General features: G+C 46.3%; 1 protein-coding gene across 1 annotated transcript in view; it reads left to right on the forward strand.

Annotated features, from left to right (window-relative positions):
* Positions 1-1284: 1284 nt before the first annotated feature.
* LOC136577903 (carboxypeptidase O-like) overlaps positions 1285-16882 on the forward strand; it is a 54296-nt gene continuing 38698 nt past the window's right edge. Inside the window, exons 1-4 of the mRNA XM_066577820.1 lie at positions 1285-1305; positions 1425-1549; positions 3685-3796; positions 7396-7497. Coding sequence (XP_066433917.1) covers positions 1285-1305; positions 1425-1549; positions 3685-3796; positions 7396-7497 — 360 coding nt within the window. The remainder of the gene's footprint in view (positions 1306-1424; positions 1550-3684; positions 3797-7395; positions 7498-16882) is intronic.

Consider the following 16882-nt stretch of genomic DNA (forward strand, 5'->3'; position numbering starts at 1 on the left):
ATCTGAACAATTATTGTTCATTGTAAATGCATACCCCAACTGAAAGACGAAAAAAAATTCATTCACTTCTCGTTCGTCATTCAGTTTATGCATGCATAAAGCTAAACAATGGATTGGTCCATGTAAACAGGCAGTGGTTCACTTATCAATAACTGCCGGCTTAGGGTGACTACCCACTAGTGTTTTTTTTTCTGCTGCGAATTTGCTCCTATTTTTTCTTCCAATTGTCAATGGGACTTTCTAATGTTAAAAACGCAAAGTTGCGATGCGTTGCGTTGCGTCGCGGTTTTAACATTAGGAAGTCCCATTGACAATTGGAAGAAAAAATAGGAGCAAATTCGCAGCAGAAAAAAAACGCTAGTGGGTAGTCACCCTCAGGCCTTAGTCAGACGGGCGTTTTTTCGCGCGATTTGCGGATCACATGACGGATGCGCATGCGCAAATCGCGTGACCGGGGGCGAAAAATCGCGGGAAAAATCTGCACCTAGCTGCGTTAATCGTCGCAGCAAAACGCCCGTCTGACCGGAGAAAAATCGCCGTGCGCATCAAAATGTGCATGAAACTTAGACTGGCCGGCGAAAAAAACGCAGCTAGCTGCAGTAAATGATTTTGGTGCGCACATAAAACGCCGAACGCAGATAGGCGCGATCTGCAAATCGTCGAGTCCTATAATTTATCGCATATCCGCATAAAAAGCGGACATGTGACCGATACCATAGCGAACTATTGGTTCTATATATGCGCGAATCGCATGCGCAAATCGCGTGAAAAAACGCCCGTCTGACTAAGGCCTCACTGTGAATGTAGGTGAACGGAATGATCCCCTTGCCTGCTCAGCCTCCATTTACTAGTGATCGTCGTTCTTGAGTAAAAGCACAGTAGTGATCATCATTCTGACGACCTGTCGGGCATCTCCCCCCAAAAGGTCATCCTGTGTAAAAGAGTCCTTATAATTAGAATTGCTTGCACATCCCACATCTTTAGGAAGGATTGGTTTAGGATGCTAGCCTTAGGTGATAGACTTCCTTTAATTAACACATCTGTGAAATTTGTGCTGGTAATTAAAGTTGTATTCTGGTAGCTGCTGTTTCTAAAGTAGTCACCTATACACTGGATAAGTAAAAACTGATTGGTGGGGGTCTAATGGCTTCATTCATTCAGTTCTGGCAATCAGTCGGGATCCCAGTGGTTGGATCCCCACCAATTTATCAGTTTCCACCTATCTAGTGGATAGGTGAAAATTTGAAAAATCATCACCTAACCAGAACACCCCTTTAAGGTATAATGCAACCCAGTCACACAAAGGTTAATGCATGCAGTATAAACTACTCAAGTATGTTTGACCTATAGATGAACTATAGTATAATCTGCCTACTCCAAAGTTAACATACAGCATGTTGACATTCCATTCTGTTTCACTGCAGCTCGACTTGTGGAAACCAAATTACTTAGAGGACATTCACCCTGGCAGAGAAGTACATGTACGGGTGCCATCATCACAGTTGTATGATACTAAGCAAAATCTGCAGCAAAAAAAGATTTCATTTAAGTATGTGTGTTTTATTAAATAAGAGCAGCTGGAAGAAATGTACGAAAGGTTGCTTTTTTTCTGTTAGACTTACACAAGGCATTCTATTACATTTGCCTATATACCTTTAAAATGACAAACAATATGCAGATTGTCCCACAGCTGGGTCATATAGCTCACCAAATAAACAGGGGCATCATCATGCCAGAATGTGTTACGATGCTGTTCTGGCACTTTTTTTGGCTAGCAGGACACTCTTAACCCCTTCCAGCCCCATGACATACATGTATGTCATAGGAAGGAAGCAGTTCATGTGAAATGACATACATGTACAGCATGTAAATAGTGCAAGCTCAGGAGCTGAGCCTGCGATATCCGCAGTGGGTGCTCGGTGTACCTGATACCTCTGGGTTTTCTATGGCTTGTGATGGCAAAGATAAGAGATAATACACTGCAGTACAGAAGTACTTCAGTGTATTATCTGAATGATTATAGGATTGCGGGTTCAAGTCATCTATAGGGACATAGAAACAGGTAAAAATTAAATTAAAATATTTTTTTTTTTAAATCCCAGTCAAAATTAACCAAAAAAACTTTGCACTTTTCTTTTTTTTTTGTAAAAAAAAAAAAGACAAAAAGACATGTTTGGTATCACTGCATTTGTCACGACCTATATAATAAATTGGACACACCTTTAATCTGGAATGGCAAACATAGGAGTTATTGACTGTTGCAGGAATGTGTCAGCTGTTTAACACAGTTGGCTTCCACTAGATACGAAGTAGATTTGGCTCCTAAACCTACTCCATACCACCACTCCTATGACCTATAATGTGTATATATGTCATAGGCTGCAAAAGAGTTAAAGATGGCCCCTGCACAATGACGGTCAGACACGGCAGGAACAAATAAGAGGAGATAGCCAGAGCAAGCCCAGAGGGTGTTCTGCACATTGGTTTATTGCTACTGCACTGAATTACTGATTAAAAAAGAACTTGTTGGTCTTCTCGACAGGAGAACATCCAGTCAGCATTTCTCATTGTAAATAGTGAAGGATCAATAGAATATGAGAGTGAGTGTTGGCCAGGGTTGCCAACCATCTGTAAATTACTGAATAGTACATAAAATAGGGTTTTCTTTTACACTGTTTGTAAAAAATGTGTGCCCGTGACTTTTTGAAGCTGGAGAAACTTGTGCAAGTTATCATAATTTTATAGTTCACAGTAAATGCAGGTCATGTACTCATCTTACTATTATGAGCTATAGACATGCATCACTTATCATATTAGTCATTCAGTACGGTTTTCCGTGATTTTTAGATATGTTGTCCAGAAAAAAATTAAAAATTACAAAGTATTTTTTATAATTTCTAGAGTCTTAATAGCTAATAACCTGCTTAAATATGTTTTCAACCAGTACCTCAACTTCTGTAACTTTTTTTCTACATGAACATGCCTTTGCATAATCGCACCCACCAAGCCTGAGCAAACTGGACAACTCTGTTGTTTATTGTCTCTTCAGACATTATAGCCCTTTTTCTTTAAGATGATACCTCTGCACAGTGGCATACATAGAAGAGATGGAGCCCCATAGCAAAAGCTTAGCTGCCCCTCCCCCCCCCTCCCATTATGGTGCCCAGTTTTGCCCCCCACCAAGCACAGAAGGGATTGACTCTTGTTTCCCATTCCATGCCCTTTAATATGAGCCTTGGGTCAATTCTCTACATCCTTGTTGCTAACAATGCAGTTTTTCTTTGGAGGAAGGTCCCGATCCCATATATTTGTTCTTGCTAGCAAAAAGAGATGGTGCAATCAGAGATCAGGCCTCCTTTTTCCATGGACCCCATAGCAGTCACTTGGTCTGCCTCTATAATATGTGATCTCTTGCCCCTGCATATAAGTCTATTCGACAAGTCGCTGCTCTGGTACATCAACTATCTGTCCCAGCCACTATGCTGTGTGCTGCCACTCCTTACACCTACCTCTCGTACATGATACAAATCCACTCCCAATCCCCATTATTAATATGACTTTCTTCATTTCTATAAATGAGTCCTTACTGGAACATTTAATAGCTAACAGAATAAGTTATAATGAGGAAATCCTTCTAAGACAATAGTAACTTACCTTGTTCTTTTTGATCTTGTTTCCTTTCAGGATTCTGATAGATGATGTACAAAAGCTTATAGATGAGCAATTTGTTTCAGAACGCAGACATGAGAAATCATTGGATTCATTTAATTATACAAAATACCATCAAATGAATGAGGTAAGGAGGGGGTTTAATGTTACTTTGTTACAACGTATCGTATTATTGGACAGGTTTGAACAGATTAACCCCTTCATGACGCGCCTCTTTTTTTTTCCATTTTCGTTTTTTCCTTCCCCCTTTAAAAAAATTGTAACTCCTTTATTTATTCATCGACGTCACTGTTTGAGGGCTTGTTTTTTGCGGGACGAGTTGTAGTTTTCAATAGTGCTATTTAAAGTACCATATAATGTACTGAAAAACTTTTAAAAAGTTCTAAGTGGAGTAAAATGAAAAAAAATACGACATTCCGCCATATTTCAGTGCATCTTGTTTCTACGACGCACAAACTGCAACAAAAACGACAGGATAACTTTATTCTATGGATCGGTACGATTACTACGATATCAAACTTGTATAGGTTTTTTTTACTACACTACTCTTTTTACTACACTACTACTGCAGGTGATGGCAGAAGAGTGGTCATTTGTAAGATCTGCAGTAATTGCTTAAAATACAGTAAGAGCATAGATAACCTCAACCAATGTGTATGAACGGCCACATGAACTCCCCCCACCTGCTGCCTTGGAGAGCTCACCTGGGCCAGAGGGCAAATAGTCAGCCTCATCCTGCTCCCTCTTCCTCTGCTGTAGCTGCCTCTTTCTCCATTTACTTCCCTGTTCATGGAGTAGCCTCTGAGCACAGAGAGGCAGTTTTGTGTAGGAGGAGTAGCACGCCTACTTCAGGCCACTCCTCATGACCAACAGTGAAAAAAGGAGAGTAGAAGATGAGCTGCTACCATCACCATCATCTTCATCGACATCTACCCAATATTTCAACGTGTCCCAGGTCAGCCGACAGCCCTCCATCCCCCAGCTATGGAAATGTAAAATAAAATAACCACCCCAACCATCCACGAGCACAGAGCCTGAACACAAGCATTAAACAGCTGCTTGCAATGGAAATGCTGCCCATTAGGCTCGTGGACACAGTAGCCCTCCGCAACGTGATGCTCTGTGCTAACCTACAGTACCAGATTCCTAGCCACCATTTCTTTGTCCAAAAAGCCATCCCTGTGAGTGATAATGTGGCTCCGTGCAGTGACCGAGACACAAGGCCCACGCTGAGGAGCTGGCGGGGGTAGAGATGGCACTTCTCATGGTGGCTCTACCAAACTCCTCCCGGGAGTTTGGTAGAGCCACCGTGCAACCTTGGCCAAGGCACTGCTAGGCCTCTTCCAGGAAACGCTGGGTAGTGGTTACCTGTATAGGTGTGTAGTGGACTGTAGAAGTTGTCACTCGTGACACCTCCGTTCCTTCTCACTGATGACTCTTCAGCGGTAGAAATGAAGAGAGTCCACACACAGTTAAACTTGTGAACCTCAATTACTGGGAACAGGCAGTGACTGGCAAACTTTACTTCAGACTTTTACAGAGTACAGCTTACTCGCTCATGCAGGTAATGGACAGTTTAGCTGACGGTCAGGGAGGAAGACCCAGGATGATATTGGGCCTACAGTCTCATTATCTGTAAAGCTCCGCTCCTAGATACACACACTCCGGGATGCAGAATAACACTGGAGGGGGACACAACACTCTCCAGACACTCACTTGAAGCTTAGCAGGTAAATTGCTGCACAGCAGACTCTTGCTCCTCTTTCTATTTCATTCTCCTCCTGGGATTTGGAATGTCAGGATACCTTTCTTCTGCTTCCATCACTTCACCACATAAGGGTTGAAGGTACCCTCATGTGGCCGGCACTCCTACTCCATTTCTAACCGTTAAAGATGATAGACCTCTCCTCACTGAACTCACTCATATATATAGTCATACGACACTACGTGACTAGACAAACTTGTTACTTTTTCCAAACATATCCCAGCCACTTTCAGACATTAACCTCTTGCATGCTGCAGCTGTGCAATACACATAACAGCAGACAAGACATGTTGCACAGTGTATCCACATAAAAACATGACAAGTGTAACAATTATGGAGGGGCCACATATATGGACTTTCAGGCCACTACACCTGGAGTTGCAGAACACTGTCAGTGGCAGGGTGTACCTAACCACAGACAAGTGGTTAGGCAAGCATGGTCAGGGGCATTACTTATCCTTAACACTGGGTCAATGTCCTGCAGGTGGGGCAAGGAGCCGAAAGGGATGATCCACATTTCATAGTACGACAAAGACACATTGGACATTCATCAGTTTCTATCCCCTCCTCACCACTCTTTTCCTTCCTCCACCTCTTAGTACCACATCAGCATAAGTATCTGTATGTGACAAAACACGGCCTCCATACAATGCTGCTCATGGTAAAAGCCAACATGCTGTCCTAAAACTCATATGATTAGAGGAGTTCAGCCACATGGTCAAAGAGCTGATGATGGCTCTGCGAGCCAAGGCTGACAAGTGGCTGACCCCACACAATCTGAAGCCAGGCAAGGTTGTGCATGACAAAAGGGGCAACCTGCTGGCAGCCCTGTTGCAGAATTAAGCCAACAGTAGAAAGCAATCACAGAGTACCAGATGGTGTATTTTGTTAGCAGGTGCTGTATGGAGATCAATTATCTGACGCCTGTGGAGTGGCTGCAGATCAAAGATATGTGTGCTCTTTTAGCCTACTTTAAAGGAAGGGACCAAAATGGTCAGTCATGATGATGCACTGATCATTATGATCATCCCTATTGTCTGCCTGCTGGAACAGGGCCTCAAGGACAATGATATATTGTTGTCACACAACAAGGAGGAGGAAGGGATACCCATTTCCCTACTGTCTGGCCTGTTCACCATTGCTCAACATAGACGCGAGGAGGGTAGCTTTCAGCAAGAAAAGGGGACGTTTTCTGTAACTCATCTCTTCACCTATAGAAGAAGTATAAAGAAGGAAGAGCAGTAGGAGGATGAAGTGGACAATAAGGAGGGGACTAATTAAGATACAGAGGCAAGGGAGGGAGCTACACAATGTTCCTTCTATCCATCACTAACCCAAGCCATTCTACATGGAAGGGGACACTCTTAAATCTGACCCTGAGGAATGTGGGCCATTGCCCTGAGGCTTTTTGAGACATATGAGTGCTTTTATGCTTCAGTGCTTGCAGAAGGACTATCGCATAGCCCACAAAGGCCATACATGACTGGAATAAGCATTAAAAAAGTCTTGGCATGAACATATATCTATCCTAAGAGGAAAATAAACAGGAAATAATATAAGACCAGGCTAGATGGGACACGTGGTCTTTTTCTGCTGTCAATTTTCTGTATTTCTATAAAATACTAATGTTTAGCACAGTTGAAGACCATTTGTCAAAAATATTTTGATGCAATGCATTTAAAAGGGTCCGGAATACTGTAGTGCATGTGTGTAGGCATACACAATCTATAAATTTAGCTATTTCAAGAAAGTTTCAAAGTAAATTCGTTATTTTTGATAATTAGACCCATCATAATAATTAATATGATGAGTGGCAATGTAGCGTTAATCTGTTCAATAGATAACCATAGATAAAAAGTGTGAGAAAATTACATTTTCATCCTCCTGTCTGCTTTCTAAAAAGCAAATGTTTCACTTTGGAGTTACAATTACATTTTTTTCTGACTGTTTCCAATTTACAGATCTATGAATGGATGGATCAAATCCAAGAAGCATATAAAGAATTAGTTACATTACGTTATCTGGGGTCAACCTATGAGACAAGAGCCATTTACTATTTAAAAGTAAGCTTCCCTCATGCTTTACAATGTTATGTGAGTAAATTATATTTTGTGCCATCATGGTAAAGAAAATACTATAAACCTCATGATTACCACAGGCTGCAGTTCTCTGAAATCATTAAAGAGGTTGCCTGAGTTGTAATATCCCAGTACAACCCCTTCCCCATGCAGTAACATAAGAAATAGTCATATACTCACCTCTCCTCGCTACCTCTGTGTTCTGCGCCAATGGTCAGTGACCCATATCAGTCTGTGTTTACAGCTGCAGACATGCCTTGTTACAGACGGGACCACATCTGCAAACACAGACTGGAGCAAGGGACCAAGCATTGTTGCTGGACACAGGGGAAGTGGAGAGAGGTGAATATATGACTATTTCTGATATTACTGCACGGGGAAGTGGTTGTATCGAGATATTACAACTGGGACAACCCCTTTAACAATTTACTGTGATTTCCAACTAGGATATGTCATAACATTAAAATGACCCTACAGTTTCATGCCAAAATTCTGTCCCATGACTGGAAAGTGGAGGGATATCTTACCTGTACTTTATATTCTCTTCTTGGACCCTCTATTCCACTGGTTCAGTGCTTTGCTTTAAAGTTATGATGGCCACCACCATTTCCTAAGGTGAAGGTAAGGTAAAGTCCCCTAGTGCAAGCACTGAGTCGTGACAGACTCCTAGGGTGATGTCACATCATGACTAGAGATGAGCGAACGTACTCGTCCGAGCTTGATATTCGTGCGAATATTAGGGTGTTCGGGATGCTCGTTACTCGTAACGAGCACCACGCGGTGTTCCGGTTACTTTCAGTTTCCTCTCTGAGACGTTTGCGCGCTTTTCTGGCCAATTGAAAGACAGGGAAGGCATTACAACTTCCCCCTGTGACGTTCAAGCCCTATACCACCCCCCTGCTGTGAGTGGCTGGGGCGATCAGATGTCACCCGAGTATATAAATCGGCCCCTCCCACGGCTCGCCACACATGCCTTGTGACTTAGCTGAGGGAAAGTGCTGCTGCTGGTGCTGCTGTAGGGAGAGCGTTAGGAGTTAGTGTAGGCTTCAAGAACCCCAACGGCCCTTCTTAGGGCCACATCTACTAGTGTGCAGTACTGTGTTAGCACAGTAAATTTTTTTTTTTTGTCCAAAATTGGATCTGCAGAGCATTGCGCCCAGCAATAGGGACAGAAGTGGGGGTTAGGCAGGGAGAGTGTTAGGAGTTAGTGTAGGCTTCAAGAACCCCAACGGTCCTTTCTAGGGCCAGTTCTATCCGTGTGCAGTACTGTCCAGGCTGCTGTTAGCAGTGTTGCATATTTTTTTCTTCTCAAAACCGGCTGTGCAGAGCATTGCACCCGGCATTAATACTACAGGGATAGAATTGTGTAGGCAGGGCCAGAAGACATTTATTATTCATTGAATACACGCAGTGGGGTCTTCCCTAAGCTAAAAAGGAAAATAAATTATATTTGGCCTGCCTGTGTCAGTCCTAAGGTCTGCGTGTATGTGTGTGCTGCGTGTACTACGTACAAAAATCAGACGCAACCAGCTACGCTTTACTGCAGCCTAGCGCCATTGTCTTTCCTGACTGGCAAATACCTGCTCTGCTAGAGTTAATAACTCTGCTACACTATAGTTGTGTGACACTTTTTGAGGGCCACACCACAGATATTAAACTTCTTGTTCATTGAATATACGCAGTGGGGTCTTCCCTTTGCTAAAAAGGAAAAGAAATTATATTTGGCCTGCCTGTGTCAGTCCTAAGGTCTGCGTGTACGTGTGTGCTGCGTGTACTACGTACAAAAATCAGACGCAACCAGCTACGCTTTACTGCAGCCTAGCGCCATTGTCTTTCCTGACTGGCAAATACCTGCTCTGCTAGAGTTAATAACTCTGCTACACTATAGTTGTGTGACACTTTTTGAGGGCCACACCACAGATATTAAACTTCTTGTTCATTGAATATACGCAGTGGGTGCTTCCCTAAGCTAAAAAGGAAAAGAAATTATATTTGGCCTGCCTGTGTCAGTCCTAAGGTCTGCGTGTACGTGTGTGCTGCGTGTACTACGTACAAAAATCAGACGCAACCAGCTACACTTTACTGCAGCCTAGCGCCATTGTCTTTCCTGACTGGCAAATACCTGCTCTGCTAGAGTTAATAACTCTGCTACACTATACTTGTGTGACACTTTTTGAGGGCCACACCACAGATATTAAACTTCTTGTTCATTGAATACACGCAGTGGGGTCTTCCGTTTGCAAAAAAGCGAAAACATTATATTTGGCCTGCAGGCTTGCGCCAATTTATTTCCTGCCTGGGAAATCAAATCACTGGTAATACAGCATGCTGAGGGGTAGGGGTAAGCCTAGAGGACGTGGACGTGGACGTGGCCGAGGACGCGGAGGGCCAAGTGAGGGTGTGGGCACAGGCCGAGCTCCTGATCCAGGTGTGTCGCAGCCGACTGCTGCGCGATTAGGAGAGAGGCACGTTTCTGGCGTCCCCACATTCATCGCCCAATTAATGGGTCCACGCGGGAGACCTTTATTAGAAAATGAGCAGTGTGAGCAGGTCCTGTCCTGGATGACAGAAAGTGCTTCGAGCAAGCTATCATCCACCCACAGTTCTGCGCCGTCCAGTGCTGCAAATCCGAATCCTCTGTCTGCTGCTCCTCCTTCCTCCCAGCCTCCTCACTCCACTACAATGACACCTGCTCAGGAGCGGGATCACTCCCAGGAACTGTTCTCGGGCCCCTGCTTAGATTGGGCAGGAGTAGTTCCTCTCCCACCAGAGGAGTTTATCGTCACTGATGCCCAACCATTCGAAAGTTCCCTGGGTCCCGGGGAAGAGGCTGGGGACTTCCGCCAACTGTCTCAAGAACTTTCTGTGGGTGAGGAGGACGATGACGATGAGACACAGTTGTCTTGCAGTGAGGTAGTAGTAAGGGCAGTAAGTCCAAGGGAGCAGCGCACAGAGGATTCGGAGGAAGAGCAGCAGGACGATGAGGTGACTGACCCCACCTGGTGTGCAACGCCTACTCAGGACAGGTCTTCAGAGGGGGAGGCAAGGGCATCAGCAGGGCAGGTTGCAAGAGGCAGTGCGGTGGCCAGGGGTAGAGGCAGGGCCAGACCGAATAATCCACCAAGTGTTTCCCAAAGCACACCCTCGCGCCATGCCACCCTGCAGAGGCCGAGGTGCTCTAAGGTCTGGCAGTTTTTCACAGAGACGCCTGACGACCAACGAACAGTGGTGTGCAACCTTTGTTGCGCCAAGATCAGCCGGGGAGCCACCACCAACAGCCTCACCACCACCAGCATGCGCAGACATATGATGGCCAAGCACCCCACAAGGTGGGACGAAGGCCGTTCACCGCCTCCGGTTTGCACCGCTGCCTCTCCCCCTGTGCCCCAACCTGCCACTGAGATCCAACCTCCCTCTCAGGACACAGGCACAACCGTCTCATGGCCTGCACCCACAGCCTCACCTCCGCTGTCCTCGGCCCCATCCACCAATGTCTCGCACCGCACAGTCCAGCCGTCGCTAGCGCAAGTGTTGGAGCGCAAGCGCAAGTGCGCCACCACGCACCCGCACGCTCAATCGTTAACCGTCCACATAGCCAAATTTATCAGCCTTGAGATGCTGCCGTATAGGGTTGTGGAAACGGAGTCCTTCAAAGCTATGATGGCGGCGGCGGCCCCGCGCTACTCAGTTCCCAGTCGCCACTACTTTTCCCGATGTGCCGTCCCAGCCCTGCACGACCACGTCTCCCGCAACATTGTACGCGCCCTCACCAATGCGGTTAGTGGCAAGGTCCACTTAACTACGGACACGTGGACAAGCACAGGCGGGCAGGGCCACTACATCTCCCTGATGGCACATTGGGTGAATTTAGTGGAGGCTGGGACAGAGTCAGAGCCTGGGACCGCTCACGTCCTACCCACCCCCAGAATTGCGGGCCCCAGCTCGGTGGTGGTATCTGCGGCGGTGTATGCTTCTTCCACTAAAGCACCCTCCTCCTCCTCCTCCTCCTCAACCTCTGTCTCGCAATCTAGATGTGTCAGCAGCAGCAGGACGTTGCCAGCAGTCGGTGTCGCGCGGCGTGGCAGCACAGCGGTGGGCAAGCGTCAGCAGGCCGTGCTGAAACTACTCAGCTTAGGAGATAGGAGACACACGGCCCACGAACTGCTGCAGGGTCTGACAGAGCAGACGGACCGTTGGCTTGCGCCGCTGAGCCTCCAACCGGGCATGGTCGTGTGTGACAACGGGCGTAACCTGGTGGCGGCTCTGCAGCTCGGCAGCCTCACGCACGTGCCATGCCTGGCCCACGTCTTTAATTTGGTGGTTCAGCGCTTTCTGAAAAGCTACCCACGCTTGTCAGACCTGCTCGTAAAGGTGCGCCGGCTCTGCGCACATTTCCGCAAGTCCCACACGGACGCTGCCACCCTGCGCACCCTGCAACATCGCTTTAATCTGCCAGTGCACCGACTGCTGTGCGACGTGCCCACACGGTGGAACTCTACGCTCCACATGTTGGCCAGGCTCTAAGAGCAGCGTAGAGCTATCGTGGAATACCAACTCCAACATGGGCGGCGCAGTGGGAGTCAGCCTCCTCAATTCTTTTCAGAAGAGTGGGCCTGGTTGGCAGACATCTGCCAGGTCCTTTGAAACTTTGATCAGTCTACCCAGGTGGTGAGCGGCGATGCTGCAATCATTAGCGTCACCATTCCTCTGCTATGCATCTTGAGAAGTTCCCTGCAAACCATAAAGGCAGATGCTTTGCGATCGGAAACAGAGCCGGGGGAAGACAGTATGTCGCTGGATAGTCAGAGCACCCTCCTGTCTATATCTCAGCGCGTTCAGGAGGAGGAGGAGGAGGATGAGGAGGAGGGGGAAGAGACAGCTTGGCCCACTGCTGACGGTACCCATGCTGGTTGCCTGTCATCATTTCAGCGTGTATGGCCTGAGGAGGAGGAGGAGGAGGAGGAAGAGGAGGATCCTGAAAGTGATCTTCCTAGTGCGGACAGCCATGTGTTGCGTACAGGTACCCTGGCACACATGGCTGACTTCATGTTAGGATGCCTTTCTCGTGACCCTCGCATTCAACGCATTCTGGCCACTACGGATTACTGGGTGTACACACTGCTCGACCCACGCTATAAGGAGAACCTTCCCAGTCTCATTCCCGAAGAGGAAAGGGGTTCGAGAGTGTTGCTATACCACAGGACCCTGGCGGACAAGCTGATGGTAAAATTCCCATCCGACAGCGCTAGTGGCAGAAGGCGCAGTTCCGAGGGCCATGTAGCAGGGGAGGTGCGTAGATCGAGCAGCATGTACAGCCCAGACAGTGCAACAGTCTTTAAGGGCCTGGCCAGCTTTATGGCTCCCCAGCAAGACTGTGTCACCGGTCCCCAGTCAAGGCTGAGTCGGCGGGAGCACTGTAAAAGGATGGTGAGGGAGTACGTAGCCGATCGCACGACCATCCTCGGTGACGCCTCTGCCCCCTACAACTACTGGGTGTCGAAGCTGGACACGTGGCCTGAACTAGCGCTGTATGCCCTGGAGGTGCTTGCTTGTCCTGCGGCTAGCGTCTTGTTGGAGAGGGTGTTTAGTGCGGCTGGGGGAATCATCACAGATAAGCGTACCCGCCTGTCAACCGACAGTGCCGAGAGGCTAACACTCATCAAGATGAGCAAAGGCTGGATTTCCCCAGACTTCTGTTCTCCACCAGCGGACAGCAGCGATACGTAAGCAATACGTAGGCTGCACCCACGGATGGAAGCTACGTTCTCTCTCACCATCCAAAACGGGGACATTTCTGCTTCATCAATCTGTGTCTAATATTCCTCCTCCTCCTCCTGCTCCTCCTCCTGAAACCTCACGTTATCACGCTGAACGGGCAATTTTTCTTAGGGCCACAAGGCTCACTCATAATTTTTCGAAACAATTTTTATATGTTTCAATGCTCTGAAAAGCGTTGGAACTTTAACTTGAACCAATTTTTCGTTAAACTGGGCTGCCTCCAGGCCTAGTTACCACTTAAGCCACATTAACCAAAGCGATTAATGGGTTTCACCTGCCCTCTTGGTTGGCCATGGCCAATTTTTCTGATGTACATTAGTACTGTTGATACAGCAATTTTTGTGGGCCCTCGCCTACAGTGTAATCAAATTAATTTTTAGCCCACCTGCATTACAGCTGACGTTACATCCGCTGTGTTGGGCAATGCAATGGGATATTTCTATGTACCGCCGGTGGCTTCCTGGCACCCACCCATGCTGTAGGTGCACACGGAGTTTTTACTACATCTGTACACTTGAAAAGAACCCCACTCTGACTGGGGCATGCAGTGTGGGCCGAAGCCCACCTGCATTAAGCACGACATTACTACCTCAGCTGTGTTGGGCAATGCAATGGGATATTTCTATGTACCGCCGGTGGGTTCCAGGGAGCCACCCATGCTGTAGGTGCACACGGAGTTTAACCTACATGTGTCCACTTGTAAAGAACCCCAGTCAGACTGGGGCATGCAGTGTGGGCCGAAGCCCACCTGCATTAAGCACGACATTACTACCTCAGCTGTGTTGGGCACTGCAATGGGATATTTCTATGTACCGCCGGTGGCTTCCTGGCACCCACCCATGCTGTGGGTCCACAGGGAATTATAAATGCATCTGTTTCCACTTGTAAAGAAGCCCAGTCTGACTGGGGCATGCAGTGTGGGCCGAAGCCCACCTGCATTAAGCACGACATTACTACCTCAGCTGTGTTGGGCACTGCAATGGGATATTTTTATGTACCGCCGGTGGGTTCCAGGAAGCCACCCATGCTGTCGGTCGACAGGGACTTCACAATAGGGAGTTGTACCTGCCTGTGTCTATGAATTAAAAAGCCCGGTCTGACTGGGGCATGCAGAGACACCTTGACAGAATGAATAGTGTGTGGCACATAGGTTCCCCATTGCTATGCCCACGTGTGCAGCTCCTGATGGCGGTGGCACAGGATTCTATTTCTCATTGCTTCTGTACAGCATTGTGGGCTATCGCCCCGCCACTCTTAAAGAGGGTCGCTGCCTAGCCGTGCCAACCTCTGCAGTGTGTGCCTGCGGTTCCTCCTCATGGCAGACGCTCTTCTAAATAGACATGAGGGTGGTGAGGCATTAGGGCAGCTGAGGGCTGCGCAGGGACACTTTGGTGTGCTCTGTGGGGGGGAGGGGGGGCGGTTGGGCAGCATGTAACCCAGGAGAAGTGGCAGTGGAGTGTCATGCAGGCAGTGATTGTGCTTTGTTGGAGGTAGTGTGGTGCTTAGCTAAGGTATGCATTGCTAATGAGGGCTTTTCAGAAGTAAAAGTTTTTGGGAGGGGGGGGCCCACTCTTGCCGCTATTGTGGCTTAATAGTGGGACCTGTGAACTTGAGATGCAGCCCAACATGTAGCCCCTCGCCTGCCCTGTCCATTGCTGTGTCGTTCCCATCACTTTCTTGAATTGCCCAGATTTTCACACAAGGAAACCTTAGCGAGCATCGGCGAAATACAAAAATGCTCGGGTCGCCCATTGACTTCAATGGGGTTCGTTATTCGAAACGAACCCTCGAGCATCGCGAAAAGTTCGTTCCGAGTAACGAGCATTTTGGTGCTCGCTCATCTCTAATCATGACATTTTCTTGGCAGACTGCTTTTGTGGGGTGGTTTGCCATTGCCTTCCCCAGTCATCTTTATTCCCTAGCAAGCTAGGTACTCATTTTATCGACCTCAGAAGGATGAGTCAACCTTGAGCCGGCTACCCGAACCATGCAGGGCTTGAACCTGTAAATTTCAGGTTGTGAGTGACTGCATTCATTGCCTTAACACTGTGCCAAACGAGGCTCATAGCAATCTGACACTCTGAACTGCTCTGTGATTGGCAACCCTGATCAATCACAGGACAGCTACAGTACATTACTAGTCTTAACACTACCAATGCCCTATAGATGCTTAGGTAGCCTAAAGTTGGTGTCAGACATCTTGGCTACCTGAAAATTGGAATCTGAACCAGCAGACCAAAAAGCCAGAAAGAGAAGATAAACTTCAGGTTAGATCCCTCCAACCTCTGGTCCTGGGAGAGATATTTGTCCACAAATTGGATAGTTGCTTTAAGATCAGTGGGATCTGCAGAATTTCTTGTACTTGGTTTACAACATTCTGTCATTTGTAACTTTTTTAAAAATTTTATATCCCCATAACTGTTTGAGAACTTGTTTTTTGCGGAACAAGTGGAAGTTTTTTCAAGAATTCTTTAGTTAAAGATGTGTTCCCATGTTGACCAAGCATGGGCGAGATCGGAACAGTGCTCTGTATGACATGGCCAGGTGCTAGGCATTACAACCAAGCACAGCTGAGCTATGATGTTTCTGTGTAACTCCTATAGAAGTCAATGGGAGCTACTCAAACAGCATAGAACAGGGAGTTATGCTATTTCTGTAACGTGGGAGTTACAGGAACAGTGTAGCAAAGCATGCTGAGTCATTCTTGTAATCATGACCAAACCTTGGCCACCTCTTACAGCTGGGCTAGTTATATTGCGGGCCAGAAAAAGCTACAGGTCCAAGAGGTGGGACCTGCACCTATTTGATTTTTATGACATATCATGCAAATATGCCATGAAAGTCTGTGAAGGCAATATCCTTTTAATTTAAAATGTGCTTTGGATTATATTGTCTTGTTGTTGTAACTGTATTAGGGATGCCTGAAGTAATAATTAGCCATACAATTAATTTATTTTGTCAATTATGGTAAATACTGTAAAAAAAATAACCAATCCGAAATATAATTCTTAAATTTTCTACATAAATTAAATCCTAACTTATATGTGCCCCAAAATAATTTGTAAAAAAAAGATTTGTGTTTTGCAATGGCCAAGTCCTGCACTTTACCCTATTAAGATACTGTGGCATGACCTGAAGAGGAATGGTCCAAAATTTTTCTTTAAGTTTGTGCAAATCTTAATTGGAGTTACAGAAAACATTTAGTGGAAGTGACTGCTGCTAATGGGGAATTTACAGATTCATAAAGTTCACTTACTATTTCTCCCTGCAAAGCACTGTGGATGTTTAGTCAATGGGGCACAGATACTATTTAAAGTTCAAAGGTTTTTGAGGACAAATTGTACCAGAAAACTGCCTTACATGGTTTTTGCCATATTTATTATGAATTTTTAAACACTTTCGGCCTAAGTGTAACACTTTTTTAGTCCCTTCAAGGACTTTTAAACTTTTCAGCTGTTCTATTTTATGTAAAATGCACAGGCACCTGTTGTGGGCATACCTAAAGTACCTATAATAATAAGGTACCTTATAATATACTTAGCTATGGGAGCTTATTTTAGGCCTCAATCTGACACTATAAAACAATCAATCA

The sequence above is a fragment of the Eleutherodactylus coqui genome, chromosome 8 (assembly GCF_035609145.1).
Source record: "Eleutherodactylus coqui strain aEleCoq1 chromosome 8, aEleCoq1.hap1, whole genome shotgun sequence".
Classification (NCBI taxonomy): domain Eukaryota; kingdom Metazoa; phylum Chordata; class Amphibia; order Anura; family Eleutherodactylidae; genus Eleutherodactylus; species Eleutherodactylus coqui.